General features: G+C 37.1%; 1 protein-coding gene across 5 annotated transcripts in view; it reads right to left on the bottom strand.

The window, feature by feature from the left end:
• Pmfbp1 (polyamine modulated factor 1 binding protein 1) overlaps nt 1-4598 on the bottom strand; it is a 55341-nt gene extending 50743 nt beyond the window's left edge. For 4 of the 5 annotated variants that reach the window (XR_015451293.1, XM_004842924.3, XM_087210985.1 and 1 more), the window contains exons 1-2: nt 4466-4598; nt 3612-3683 (exon numbers count right to left, since the gene is read on the bottom strand). Coding sequence is in view for 3 of the 5 variants with exons in the window: in XM_004842924.3 (XP_004842981.2) it covers nt 3612-3662 (51 nt within the window). In the remaining 2 variants the exon portion in view is untranslated. The remainder of the gene's footprint in view (nt 1-3611; nt 3684-4465) is intronic. The other variant, XM_021256769.2, reaches the window with a different exon arrangement.
• Nucleotides 4599-15765: the final 11167 nt, after the last annotated feature.

Raw genomic sequence — 15765 nt, forward strand, 5'->3', positions numbered from 1 at the left:
CCATCTTCTCAACAGATTAAAGACATGTACTCCATACTTCCAGTGAGAATGCCTTATATGAATGGAGAAGATAGAATGCTTTCTCCTTAAGATGGGGAACAAGGACAGATGTGCTTACTCTTTCTCTGTCTATTAAACTTTGAAACCTAGGCCCAATCAAAATAGTCTGGCAATAAAATGACACAATTAGGATAGGATTGGCAAGGTAGAAGCAAAATCTTTATATGTAGATGAAATGATCATCTACAGAGAAAATACTAAGAAATCTCTAGGAGCCCCTAGAACTTGTATTTGAATTTAGCAGCATTAGAAAACACAAGGTATATATAAAAATTCAGGTCTGTGTATACTTGCTATAAATGAAGATTTGGATATTGAAATTTAAAAGTTATGTAGGAGTACAAAGGACCTAGAAAAGTTAAAAAACAAAAAACAACAAACAAAAAACAAACAAACAAACAAATCAAAAACAGTGTTGGAAGACGTTTAGTACCTAATTTTAAGACTTCTTCTAAAGCTACAGTAATCAAGGCAGTGTTGGTGTAAGGAAAGACATATACATCATTTGAATAAAACAGAGAATCTAGAAATAGAACCACAAATATATGGTCCACTGAGTTTTGAAACATTATTTAACATTAGCTTTTTATAGGATATAAACTCAATTCAAGAGCCGAGGAAGAGATAGTGTTTTCAGTAAATGGTACTAGAACACCTGGTATCTGTATATAAAAAATTAACCTCAACCCTTTATTTCCATACATGAAAATAACTTGAAGGGATCTATGAACCTAAATATGAAAGCCTAAAAATATAAAACTTTAAGAAGAAACTATAAGGGAAAATGTTTATGAATTTAGGGTAGGCAAGAACTACCTAGGATACAGAAAACATGATGTATAAAAGAAAAAAATGGATAAATGAGATTCCATCAAAATTTAGAACTTTAAATGACATCATTAAAATGAAAAGTAGTCCTTCAACAGACCATATTTACAATGCATATAACCTATGACCAGAACATATAAAGAATTCTTAGAGCTCATTAATAGACAACCCAATTAAAAAGTAGACATAAGAAGATGATAAATAGCCAGTATAGCACAAGGAAAGGTGTACAATTCTAGAATCAGAAAAATACTAATCAGTACAATAACAAGATTGAATTACACACTCATTAGGGAGATGAAGTTCAAAGTTTTAAAAGCCTTGTCATGACTTTTTCTTTTTGTTGAATCCTGCCACTTTGCGTTTAATTTGTCACGCCCAATGGATTCATTCTGCTGGGCTTCCTGGGGTTGTGATCCTCATTGTCTTTTCCTAGAATACTGTCTAAAACTTTTTGGAGTGCTGGTTTGGTATTCATGAAGTTCCCAAGGTGCTCTTTGTTATGAAAGTATCTTATTCCTCCATCAATTTTGAAAGATAGTTTTTCAGGGTACATCAATCTGGGTTGGAGGCTGTTTTTCTTTAGGGCTTGAAATACATCACTCCAAGCTCTTCTTGCCTTGAGGGTTTGCATTGAGAAGTCTGCTGTGATTCTGATGGGCTTTCCTTTGTATGTGATTTGTTTCTTTTCTCTCACTGCTTGTAGAATTTTGTTCTTCTGTTGGATTTCTGGAATCCTAACTATTATATGCCTATGCATAGATTTTTTTTGATCAAGGGTAGCTAGAGTCCTATATGCCTCACTTATCTGTATGTCAAGTTCTTTTCCCCTGCTTGGGAAGTTTTCTGCCATCACTTCTGTGAAGAGTTTTTTAATGTCATCTGTACTCTCTCCTGTTTCTTCATTGACTCCAATGAGTCTTATGTTATTCTTCTTTGCATCATCTAGCAGCTGCTGGATTGATTTCTCATGGCTCCTTACAGTTTTAAAGCAATTTTTCTTTTCCTGGTCACCAATTGCAATCTTATCTTCTATATGTGAAATTCTATCCTCACATTGGTTCATTCTGCTACGCAGACTTTCAATGGAGATTTTAATCTCCTGGAAACCTGTTTGCATCTGTTTTATGGATTCCATTTGTTTCCTATATTGGGATTCCATCATGTTCCTCAGATCCTCTATTTTTTTATCTGTGTCCTCTCTAGATTTATTAATCATGTCTTGCACGATGAGCACAATCTTTGCTGTTATCTGAGAAATTATTTCTGATTTCATTTTTCCCAGATCCTCTTTTGTTGCCAGTTCAGAGAGTCCAGGTGGTTGAGTATCAGAGTGTTCCATCTCTTTTCCCTTTGGGGTTGCTGTAGGTGATCCGGAAGTCTATATTTGAGGTATGTTTATGTGTCTTCTCATTTCCACAGTGGAGGTTGCTTCTGGTGCCCGTGCAGCTCAGCTTCTCTGCCCTAGGTGCGCAGGATGGCGGTGGGGGAGCTTCCTTCTGGGTTCTGGGACTGGCTCAGCTTCTCTGCCCTAGGAGCCTGGGATGGCAGTGGGGGAGCTTCCTTCTAGGTGCTTCTTTCTTAAAAAAATTCTTTTATTGGTACATTTTAGGTATACAATGCGTTTATATTATCATTGGTTGCTTGTACCTGTACATGATGTATCTTGATTCTTATTTTTTTCCCCATTACCTGTGAGCCCTTCACCCCCTCTACCCTTCTCTATTTACATAGATTTCATTTCCTTTTTTTTTCTTTTCTCATAATTTTTCCTTTCCCTTGTTTCCCTTCCCCTCCCACCACCCCTACACCTTTGGACCTTTTCTTATTTCAAATTATCAATTATTCATTTTAGTCATTTTAATCCTTATTTACACTTTCAGTTTCTCACAGTAGAGAAACTTCGGTATTTACACGTGTCCTATTTATTTCACTTTAGAGTATGGCCTCAATGTGCATCCATTTAGCTATAAATGTCTCTAGTTTTTCTTTCTTTATGGCTGAGTAGTACTCCATTTTATAAAAAAACCACATCTTCTTTATCCAGTTTCCAGTTGATGGGCACTTGGACTGTTTCCAAGCTTTAGTTATTACAAACTGTGCCGCTATAAACATGGGTGCACATATATCACTTTGGTATGATTCTTTTAATTTTTGGGAGAAGATACCCAGCAGGGGAATAGCTGGGTCAAATGGGACCTCTAGCCCTAGTTCTTTGAGGCATCTCCATACTGATTTCCACAGTGGTTGCACCAGTCTGCACTCCCATCAACAATGGAAAAGGGTTCCTTTCTCCCCACACCCCCGCCAGCATTTGTTATTGATTGATTTCTTGATAGCAGCCATTCTTTGTGGGGTGAGGTGGAATCTCAGTGTTGTTTTCATCTGCCTCTCTTGAATATTAGGTGCTTCTTACATGCAGTGTCTTATAATCCTCCTAGCCAGTCTTTGAAATAGATGCTCATCATTCATATTTTTGGGAAAGATAAAGAAAGTTCGGAAAGAGTAAACAACATTCCCAATATCATTTTACCATTGGATACAGACCCAGACCCACCTAGCTGGGTCTGGGCTTTTAAGAACACTATGCTCTGCTGCTCTTTTCTGTCTGTGGTATTTTGTGGTGTTTATACCTGGAATTCTAAGTCATGAAACTTGAAAAGAAGTCCCTTGTAACAAAGATTCAACTCCAGGTATGTAGACAAGTCAGGAAGGAGCCTTACCTCACCTTTCAGTCCCTTGGAAGCTCTCAGTTCTCCTTTAAGCTTTAGCATTTTGGGAGCTTTGGTGTAAATCTGAAAAAGTCCAAGTGTTTAAAATGGAAAAAGTATAAATGAGCATAGTCCTTTAAAGATTTTCTCAGCTGGATCTATGCCCTTGGTGGGGCATTTGGAAATTTTTCCTAAACTGTTAGCAATAATAACCCTCTTATCCATATGTCTGTTTTCAAAAGTGTGTTAAAACCTTCATCAGGGAGGCAGGACAATAGTTTCTACATCTTTTCCAGAAAACCACAATTTGTGGACCAAATAGTTTCTGAATTCAACCTTCTTGGAAAGCGAAAGGTCTGAATTGAGCTGACTTTCTAGATTTCTAAGTATTCTATGGCTCAGATAATGTGCAGTTAACATTGTGCACTTATTATGAACCATTCAGGGTGTGAATGGCCCACCTTCATTCTCACAATAACTCTGGGAGGCATGTACTATTACTGTCCTCATTTCACAAAGGGAGAAATGGTCCTAGGGAGGCTGAGTGACTTATCCAAAGTCACCTAGGTTCTCTTACTACTCTTGAAAATCTTTCATTCATTTTATAACTTACTTTGAAATGTCAAATCATGCTTTTGAAGCATCATCTTGACATAACATTGGTGCTTATAAAGTTAGAAAACCTTAAAAGGAGTGAGAATTATCTAGATAAAAAGCTTCCAAGAAAACCAAGATTTTTGCACATGTATGAGTACATAAGTACAGGATGATGCATTTGAAGTCATAATGTACTGAACTCATTAAAATAATCTAATTCATTATGTTTCTAACTCAAAGTCTAAAGGAAATTTCTATCAGGCACTTACCTGCAGAATATTTCAAAGAATGAGAAGCTATCAAAATACTCATTCTTTGTAAAGAAGTACATCCCTCACCCTTAATATAAGCCAAGAGGAAGAAAGAATCCTGGTGATATATGGAATTTGGAATGTTTTATAGAGCTGTATTCTGCTTTTCTGCATTGAGTACATTCTTAAGTCTTTGTGCATTGAGGTGCATCATGGGAATGATATGAAGCTCAGACTTACCAGGAGGGATAGACTAGGTGATGTTGCAGTAACAAACAACTCCCAAATCCCTCAAGGATATGAAGATTCATTTTTCACTCATGCTATGTATCCTTTATGAGTCATCTGAGGCTCTGCTTTACATGGTCCTCAGCTGGTGGAACCTCTATTATCTAGTATGTTGCCTGTTGCCATGGCAGCAGAAAGGGATCTTGGCAAATTATATACTGGTTCTTAAAGTGGAAGCAAAACACTTCACTTCTCACATTTCCTTGGCCAAAACAAATCACATGGCCACACTTAACTTCCTTTTCTCTCCAAAGAAAATATTGGTGAACATCACAAATGACTTTCACACTAGGCTAGTGAGAAGATTAAAAATAATGTGGCATAAAAGAACACTAAACAGGGCTCTGGGTTACCAAAGCACTAGTTCAGTAGCTAATTTGAAGAGTGTCCTTTGAGAAGGCCTTCACTTGTCTGAACCTTCATTTCTGTTTCTGGAAACTGAGGGGTTGTAGCAAGCAACATTTAAGGTCTTTATTAGCCCTAAAGTTTACTGATTCTACCAGATGTTCTACCAGATGGACACCATTCTTTGGTGGGAACTATAAACTCAATCTGAGCCTCTCACAAAATTGTAATGGAACAAATGTATCCTTGAGGAGAATAATTCTGTACATAGAGATCCACTGGATAGCCAGCAGATAAGTTTTAAATAAAATCATATCCAAAATAAAAAAGGATTTTCTAGATTGTAATGGTTTCATGCACTTTGGAGTTACACAGCTATCATTGCAAGGGCCAAGAGCATTTCAAAGGGAAAGTAGAAGGCATAGGTTCTAATATTTGCATGAAAATATATTGAACTTTACTAAGTAAAATAAGTTAGAGGAAAAATAGAGATGAATTTTGTTCTATGAGCAAGTCATAGGAATTCTGTGAGTCATTGGTAATAGCAGTGGGCAATGTGGAAGTGCTTATGGTGAAAAAATATGATAAATTTTTGATGCATATGACAGTAATGTTTGCCAGATGGACTAGAGAGACAGAGCTTTGAGAGAACCTTTATGCTTTATGAAGTGATCCTGTGGACCCTCACAACACTGTCTGAGGAGTGTGGCTGATTACTGATTCTCTGGTCCCAGGACTTCATTAATGTCATCTCTCTTCTCATACCCTTGCTCTTACATCTTCTGACTCCTACCTTTTTGCTGAGACCTTCACTTCTTCACATCTCGTTTGCTACATCAGCCCAGGGAACTGCTTTCTTGTTTTCAAAAGTCTTACCATCTGTTTTTCAAAGTAGGCCTTCTTTTGGTGACATATGTGCCCAGAAAAATGATTATAATCTAAATTGATCTAAAAATCTAAAAAATGATTATAATCTAGATAGTCATGTTTTTTAATACAGCCAGAAATGTATGTTCTTTATAAACAATAAAGAGAAACACATAAATTCACGTCTAAGTTCCAGCAGAAGAAAAACTTCAATTAAAATACAAGAATCCTCCCTTGTTGCCTTTGCTATCTTGGGTGTGCCATGTTGTTTCTCCTCTGTGATGCTTGTTTTCCATCTCTGGGTTGGAGCCAGCTGATTATAGATTGAAACCTCTATGAACTTACTTGAAATCTCCTGGTATTACCACTCCCAGCACAGAGGAGGAAGCTTCTGGGCTGCCATAGCACTGCTCCCAGCTCAAAGGAGGTGAGCCATGGGGGCCAGCGGCACCACCCCTATACCCCTGTCCAAATGAGAAGACATGTAAACAAGCCTCAAAACCAGACTTCCAGATCACCTACAGCAACTCCCAAGGGAAACAAGATGGAACAATTTGATACTCAACCACCTGGACTCCCTGAACTGGCAACAAAAGAGGATCTGGGAAAAATGAAATCAGAAATAATTTCTCAGATAACAGTAGAGATTGTACCCATAGTGCAAGACATGATTAATAAATCTAGAGAGGACACAGATAAAAAAATAGAGGATCTGAGGAACATGATGGAATCCCAATATAGGAAACAAATGGAATCCATAAAACAGATGCAAACAGGTTTCCAGGAGATTAAAAGCTCCACTGAAAGTCTACACAGCAGAATGAGCCAAACTGAGGACAGAATTTCAGATATAGAAGATAAGATTGCAATTAGTGACCAGGAAAAGAAAAATTGCTTTAAAACTGTAAGGAGCCATGAGAAATCAATCCAGCAGCTGCTAGATGATGCAAAGAAGAATAACATAAGACTCATTGGAGTCAATGAAGAAACAGGAGAGAGTACAGATGACATTAAAAAACTCTTCACAGAAGTGATGGCAGAAAACTTCCCAAGCAGGGGAAAAGAACTTGACATACAGATAAGTGAGGCATATAGGACTCTAGCTACCCTTGATCAAAAAAAATCTATGCATAGGCAAATAATAGTTAGGATTCCAGAAATCCAACAGAAGAACAAAATTCTACAAGCAGTGAGAGAAAAGAAACAAATCACATACAAAGGAAAGCCCATCAGAATCACAGCAGACTTCTCAATGCAAACCCTCAAGGCAAGAAGAGCTTGGAGTGATGTATTTCAAGCCCTAAAGAAAAACAGCCTCCAACCCAGATTGATGTACCCTGAAAAACTATCTTTCAAAATTGATGGAGGAATAAGATACTTTCATAACAAAGAGCACCTTGGGAACTTCATGAATACCAAACCAGCACTCCAAAAAGTTTTAGACAGTATTCTAGGAAAAGACAATGAGGATCACAACCCCAGGAAGCCCAGCAGAATGAATCCACTGGGCACGACAAGAATTTAAATGCAAAAGGGGAGAAGCCAACAAACAGAAAAAGTCATGACAATGATAAGTGAATATGTATCAGTTGTAGCCATCAATGTTAATGGTCTCAATTCACCAATCAAAAGAAATAGACTGGCAGAATGGGTCAAGAAGCAAGACCCAACAATATTCTGCATACAAGAAACACACTTAATTCAAAAAGAAACTCATAGACTGAAAGGTAAAGGGTGGAAAACAATACTCCATGCGACAGGAACCTGAACAAAGCAGGAGTAGCTATCCTCTTTGCAGATCAAGTGGATTTCAAACCAACACTGATTAAGAGAGACAAAGAGGGACACTACATCCTTGTAAAGGGAAGAATCCAAGAGGAAGAGATGAGAATCATAAATATCTATGCACCAAACACTAGTGCACCCAACTATATAAAACAAATACTAACGGACATGAAAAATCAAATAAGCACTAATACAATAGTAGTGAGGGATCTCAATATCCACTGTCACAAATAGATAGGTCAACTAGACAAAAAACAAGCAATGAAATACTAGAACTCAATCAAACTCTTGAACAAATGAACTTAACAGATGTTTACAGAGTGTTCCACCCAAGAAAATCAGAATATACATTCTTTTCAGCTGCACACAGACTATTCTCCAAAATAGACCACATGTTCTCTCATAGAACATATTCATGTAAGTGCAAAGGAATTGAAGTTGTCCCCTGTATATTATCAGACCATAGTGCAATGAAATTGGACATCAATAGCAAAAGAAACTGCAAAAATTTCATAAACACATGGAAACTGAACAACACATTTCTGAATAACCAATTGGTCACAGAAGAAATTAAAGAAGAAATCAGACAGTTCCTTCAATTAAATGACAATGACAATACAACATATCCAAATCTATGGGACACAATGAAAGCAGTCTTACAAGGGAAATTCATAGCACTGAATACAGGAAAACAGAGTGAGCCCAATTAAACAACCTGATGCTGAACTTCAAGCTTCTAGAAAAAGAAGAGCAAGACAAACCAAAACTCATACAAGGGAGGAAATTATAAAGATCAGAGCAGAAATCAATGCAATAGAGACTAAGAGAACAATACAAAAAATCAGTGAAGCCAAGAGTTGATTCTTTGAAAGAATAAACAAAATTGACAAACCCTTAGCCAACCTTATCTGAAAAAGGAAAGAAAAGGCCCAAATCCATGCAATTAGGAATGAAAAATGGACCCAGCAGAAATCCAGAGGATCATCAATCCTACTTCTAGAACCTATACTCCAATAAGTTGTAAAACACAGAAGAAATGGATAGATTCCTAGACACGTATGAATTACCAAAGTTGAATGAAGAAGACCTAAAAATTCTAAACAACCCAATATCAATCAATGAAATTGAAAATGTAATTAAAAACTGACCAACTAAGAAAAGCCTGGATCCTGATGGCTTCACTGCTGAATTCTACAAGATATTTAGAGAAGAACTACTGCCACTACTGTTTAAACTCTCCAATGAAATTGAAAGGGATGCAATAATCCCCAATTCATTCATGGAAGCAAGAATCACCTTGATCCTCAAAGCAGAGAAAGACCCAACTGAAAAAGAGAACTATAGGCCAATCTCACTAATGAACATAGATGCAAAAATCCTTAATGAGATACTGGCAAATAGAATGCAGAAGATCATCAAGAAGATCATACACCCTGAACAAGGGGGATATATCCCAGGGATGCAGGGATGGTTCAACATATGTTTTTTTTTTCTGGTACCAGGGATCGAACTTGGGTCTGTGTGCTTGCTCAGCAGGCGGCGAAACCACTGAGCTAAATCCCCAGCCCTGGTTCAACATATGTAAATCAACAAATGTAATAACTATATCAATAGAGCCAAGGACAAAAACCATATGATCATCTTAATAGATGCAGAAAAAGCATTTGACAAAATCCAACATGCATTTATGATGAAACCCTACAAAAAATTGGAATAGATGGTCTCTACCTCAATCTGATAAAAGCCATCTATGAAAAACCAACAGCCAATATCATACTAAATGGTCAAAACCTGAAATTCTTCACACTAAAATCAGGAACAAGACAAGGATGTCCACTATCACCACTCCTGTTCAATATAGTTTTGGAAACATTAGCCATTGCAATTAGACTAGAGAAAGAAATAAAAGGAATAAAGACAGGAAATGAAGAAATCAAATTGTCATTATTTGCAGATGAATGATACTCTATATAGAAGACCCCAAGAACTCCACCAAAAGTCTTCTAGACTTAATAACCAAATTCAGTAAAGCAGCTGGATACAAGGTCAACACACAAAAATCTATAGCTTTCCTCTACACGAACAACAGATTCACTGAGAGAGATATAGGGCAAATAATTACTTTCACAATAGCATCCAAAAAACTGAAATACCTAGGAATCAACCTAACAAAAGAAATCAAAGACTTCTTCTCTGAAAACTATAGCACTCTGAAAAGAGAGATTGAAGATGATATCAGAAAATGGAAAGACATCCCTTGCTCCTGGGTAGGAAGAATCAACATAGTGGAAATGGCCATACTTCCCAAATAGCTATATAGATTCAATACAATCCTAATTGAAATTCCAGCAGCATACTTCACGGACCTTGAGAAAACAATCCAAAAATTCATTTGGAACAAGAAGAGACCCAGAAAAGCAAAAGCAATTCTAGGCAACAGAGATATGGCAGGATGTATCACAACCCCAACTTGAAACTATACTACAAAGCTACTTTGATAAAAACAGCATGGCACTAGCAAAGAAACAGACCCAAGAACCAGTGGAAGAGATTAGAAGATGCACAAAGAACTCCAGACACACTCAGCCACCTCATCTTTGACAAAGGAACCAAACACCCTCACTGGAGGAAAGGTAGCCTCTTTAATAAAAGGTGCTGGAAAATTGCATTTCAACATGCCAAAGATTATAACTAGACCTATATCTCTCACCATGCACTCAACTAAAATCAAAATGGATTCAAGATGTAAATATTAAAATAGAAACGCTGACTTGGCTGGAACAGAGATTAGGTAGAACTCTTGAAGACATTGGTATGGGAAAAGATTTTATGAACAAAACCTCAGTTGCCCATGAACTAGCACAAACAATCAACAAGTGGGATCTCTTCTTACTAAAAAGCTTCTTCATGGCAAGAGAAACCACTAACAGCGTGAAGAGACAACCCACAATGTGGGAAAAACATTTCACCTGCTGTTCCTTAGATAAAGTTCTACTATCTAGAATCTATAAAGAACTTAAAAAAATCAGACTCCCCAAATTTAAAGACCCAATGCAAAAATGAGCATCTTAAATGAACAGACATTTCTCAGACAAAGAAGTAGAAATACCAAATAAACATATGAAAAAATGTTCAACATCACTGGTCATTCGAGAGATGCAAATGACAGCAACACTGACATTCTACCTCAGTCCAGAAAGAATAGCTGCTATCATGAAGTCAAACAATAACAAATGTTGGCGGGGCTGTGGGGAAAGAGGAACCCTGTTCCACTGCTGGTGGGAGTGCAGACTGGTGCAACCACTGTGGAAATCAGTATGGAGATACCTCAGAGAACTAGGACTGGAAGTCCCATTTGACCCCGCTATTCTCCTGTTGGGTATCTTCCCCAAAGAATTAAAAGAATCATACTACAGCAATATATGTGCACCCATGTTCATAGCGGCACAGTTTGTAATAGCTAAAACTTGGAAGTAGCCCAAGTGCCCATCAACTGGAGACTGGATAAAGAAAATGTGGTTTAAAAAAATAAAATGGAGTACTACTCAGCTATAAAAAATGAGAAATTAGAAATAGCTAAATGGATGCACATTGAGGTGATACTGTTAAGTGAAATAAATAGGACACACACGTGTAAATACCAAATAGTTTCTCTAATGTGAGAAACTGAAAGTGTAAATAAGGACTAAAAGGTATAATAGATAATGTGAAATAGGAAGAAAAGGGCAAAAGGGAAGGGGAAGAAGAGGGGTAGGGGAAAGGAAAGGAGGGAATGGAATTAATATGAGAAAATGAAAAAATGGAAACAAAATCTTTTTAAATAGGGAGGGATGGAGGTGTTGAGGGAGTGCAGGCGAATTGGGAAGAAATAAGGACCAGGAGAGATTATGTAAAGTTGCAAATTTCCAATGATGAATGTCATTATATTGTATACCTAAAATGTACCAATAAAATTAAACTTAAAAAAAACAAGAATCATATTTTCTGAAGAAAATATTTTCTAAGATATCTATTCATCACTACAGATAAAAAGAATTAAATTGTCAGGAAGCATCAGATAGGAGCAACCAGTGCGTTCCAAGTCCTCATTTAGATAGTCACGTTTTATGTTTCCCCGCAGTTCACTTTCAGAGCACCTTATGCATATTCAAGAAACACTCAACACTACCTCTCAGATGGGTGGCCAATGTAGCAGTCATATTCTGAGGTGTGAAAAGAAAGTAACTGTTTTCTATCACTTAGCTTCTTTATTGAGCTTCATTTCCACCATACGGTAGAAATCAAAGTCTTAGTCATTGCTAAGAAAGTGCCATCATTTTCAGGCTAAACATAAATCAGTTTATGATTTCCTCAAGCTCTTTAAGACCTCTCAAAGTGCATATAAATTCTTAGGTTGGATCCTGGCATCAGGGACAGCTTTTGGCCCATGGTCATGGGGATCTCTCCCAGCTGGAGTATCCTGAGATGTCTTTGCCATTGCAAATAGGCCACATAAGCTGCATCTTTCTTATTCTAAGGGCTTTGGTTTGGCTAGTTCTCTCTCACTCTTGGAAGTTATTCTTCCATGTTCATGATGCTAGCACATGTGTGTAGTTTCAGGCCCTCTCTTCTTAGACCTGTCCTACTGAAGTTCTGTGTATTGTGTTGAAAGGTAGATAGGATGCCAGAGTTTTGCTCAATTCTTGGTATTGATCAAAGTTCTTCTACCACTGGAATGCTAAAACGATGCAGTGATTTACCATTTTCCTCCACTTTTGGCCCATTTTTTAGATCTCACCAGGGTCTAATTTTCTTATTTTTTTTTCTGTTTCAGATGGCCATTGTTTAGTCCTGGGGATTGAAAGGAAAAAGGATAAAAGCAAGTTCAATGAAACACACATTGAGTGGGTCAGCATAGGAAGCACATTAGCTAGTACTTCATTTGCTGTCCACATCAGGTTATGCAAATGCCATACTCATTGATTGATGAAGAACAGGTAATTATCTCAGTATACAGCTGGCTATTAGTCTTAGAGCAACATTGTCTATTCCTTCTCCTTCTTGACTTGAATAGAAGAGTATCAGGAATCACCTAAATCACCTAAAACACATTTCTGGGTTTTTAGGGAAAGAGATGCTATTTAGTTTAGTTAGAGATCTCTTTGGAGGTTAATTGAAACTAATTTAGATTAACCTACACTCAGCCAAAAGACTCTACTTATGCTGGGTTTTAGATTTTTCTCTAGTATTTTACCTCCTACCAATGAAAAAATGTAACAAATCCTAGAGCTCTTAATTATTGAAATAATGAGAGGATATTCAACATTTTCCTCTATTTTTACCAATATGTGAGCACCAGTAATGGACCAAGATGCTCCTTTTACAATAATTTTTTTCTACCTAGAATATTTGGATGAAGCCATAATGTCTAGAGCTTGATATACAGAGAGTATACCTCTTTTAGACTTAGTTCTAAAGGAGAAAACTCCTGGTCTTGTAGTGCATGTCTGGTAGAAGAAGTGGTAAGAGGAGATGATGCTAGGTTTGCCAGATTTGGGGTCCTGCAAAGTAATTTAGGGAATGGGAATCTGATGCAAGCTTATTGTCTGGGTCATAGTTCAACTTTAAGATAGAGGTTCTTCTGGAGACAAAGTGAGGCAAGTCAAATCTCCTCAGAAAGAGCCTTTGGGATGACAGATGAAATAAGAAGCCTGAGGAGCGAAAGAAGGGGTGCCATGATTTATAAGACTCATTGTACTAGGTGAAAAATTTTCCTTGGGCCATCTCTTTTTGTACATTTTACAAAGGCTGCTAATTACTTTTAATTCCCTTAGTAAGAGAATTATAATTTTATTGGAGTAGCCATATATTCCAATAAGTAGATTCCAAGTAAGCTATCCCAAATAGAAGACTATATCTCCCAGCCTCTCTTGCAGCTAGGTATGGCTATGTGTCTAAGTTTCAGTCAATGAATTATAAGAAGTATCTTAGGGATGCTCTGGAAATCTAAAGAGAGGTAGTACACAGCTCTTTGTCCTTTCCCTCCTCAATTGCTTGCAATGTTCATTTAATGGTTGGTGCTCCAGCAGCCATTTTGAAAATGCGTATAGAGATGTTTAATGGAGATGGAAGGAGCATGGATCATTCCAGCCCTGGACAGAGGGAGCAATTTCTATCTTGTTTAAGTCAGTGTTATTTTTTTTCTGCTTCATGCAGCTGAATTTAACGAAAATGGACAAAGTACCCTTATTTGTGTTCAGAGAGACCACTTTTATGATTTATTCCTCATTTCTAGGACTTCTACTAGCTGCAAAATGCACCACAGATGGTATGTTTTGTACATTGTGGATGGCCTTTGATCTCTATAGACATTTTTCTCAAATGCGCCTTCCCTTCTTTGACTTGACTTGGTTTTTCTCTTGATCTATCAGTCCTTTGCTTCCACTGCTTCTTCACTTGCTATGTAGAATAGGATGAGGAGCCAGGGTGGGGGAGAAAGTAACATATCCAACTTTTCTACTCCCACCACCATTATTCTCATGCCATTTAGTAAAATTTCCTTTTCAAAGTACACACTCTAAATCTAATCTTTGTTGCCATGATCATTGACTGACATGGAGAAAACTCTCTCCTCTGCTTGCTCTATGGTTTCCTTTATGAGGTATATTCTTTCTGTCTATCAAAAATCACTCACTCATACCTTGAATCTCAGTACTCCGTGAGACTGAGATAGGAGAACTCCAAGTTTGAGCCCAGTCTGGGCAGCTCAGTGACTTAGGAAGATCCTGCTTCAAATTAAAATCTATTTTTAAAAAGACAAAGGAAAAGGTTCTGGGATCAGTCTTCAGTACTGGGAACAACAACAACAACAACAACAACAACAACAACAATCATATACCTTCAAGATCCAACTTAATTTCCAGTTCTGTCATCTTCTCTGTGACTATTTGTAATATTAGCACCTGTATGGCAGCTTCTATATGCCAGACACTATTCTCAATACAAAACAATACAGTTAACTCTCACAGTGCACTTGAAAGGTAGGTGACACCTTCCCTCTCCCCCAACAACACTTTATTAGTACCACTTAAAAAATTTTTTATTAGTACACATTGACATTTCTTGTGTGGAGTTGGTACATGTACATAACACACATTAATTCCTTTTTCATTCCCCTTCCCTCCTTTCCCTCTCTCCTTCCTCCATGTCTTGAACCCCCTCCCATAGGAGACAGATCTATCTCCTGACCTCCTGTTCCCTATCTTTTATTTTGCTCTTTATGTATAATTTGGGTTTCTCATATAAGAGCAACCACATAATTTTTAAGCCCGTGTTTCTGATTTATTTCATTCAACATTACAGTCTCAAGGTACATTCATTTTCCTACAACTGACCCACGTTATCTTTCTTTATGGCTTTTAACACAAACATCTGACTTTATTATTGCTGTTGGTGATTCGTTTTCTCTCTCTAGTAAGGTAGTGGTGGTCTCCTATGAAAGAACAAGAACATGCAGACCTTTTTGAAATAATTATGTTTCCAGAAAAGTTGCAAAGATAGTACAAAGAACTCCTATATAACCTTTTCCCTATTTTCCCAATGTTAGTATCTTACATAATGATACAAAGATCAAAACTAAGAAATTAACATGGGTTTGAAACTATTAATAAAACCACATGCTTTATTAGAATGTCACAAGTTTTACCACAAGTGCCCCTTTTTTGTTGTAGAATCTGATCCAGGAACATTTTGCTGTTCTCTGTCTCTTTAGGTTCTTCTAATCCGTGATAGTTCCTCAGTCTTTCCTTGTCTTACATAACATAGACTTTTTTTTTTGTTGAATAAACTTAGCACAAGATTAGTTTTATTTTTTAGCTTTTACAAAAAAATAAGTTTAAAAAGAATGTATGGAATTAGTCTCATATATAAGTGGATAGTGGAATATAGAAAAGATATTCTCTACTCACCCTCACCACTTCCCACCCCACTGACCCAACCTAGGACAGACATCATACTGTATGTTTTCAAACAAATCAAACCTTGTCCCCTTATTA

The sequence above is a fragment of the Heterocephalus glaber genome, unplaced genomic scaffold (genome assembly GCF_053883595.1).
Source record: "Heterocephalus glaber isolate CG9 unplaced genomic scaffold, H.glaber_assembly_v1.0 deba00000071, whole genome shotgun sequence".
NCBI lineage: Eukaryota > Metazoa > Chordata > Mammalia > Rodentia > Bathyergidae > Heterocephalus > Heterocephalus glaber.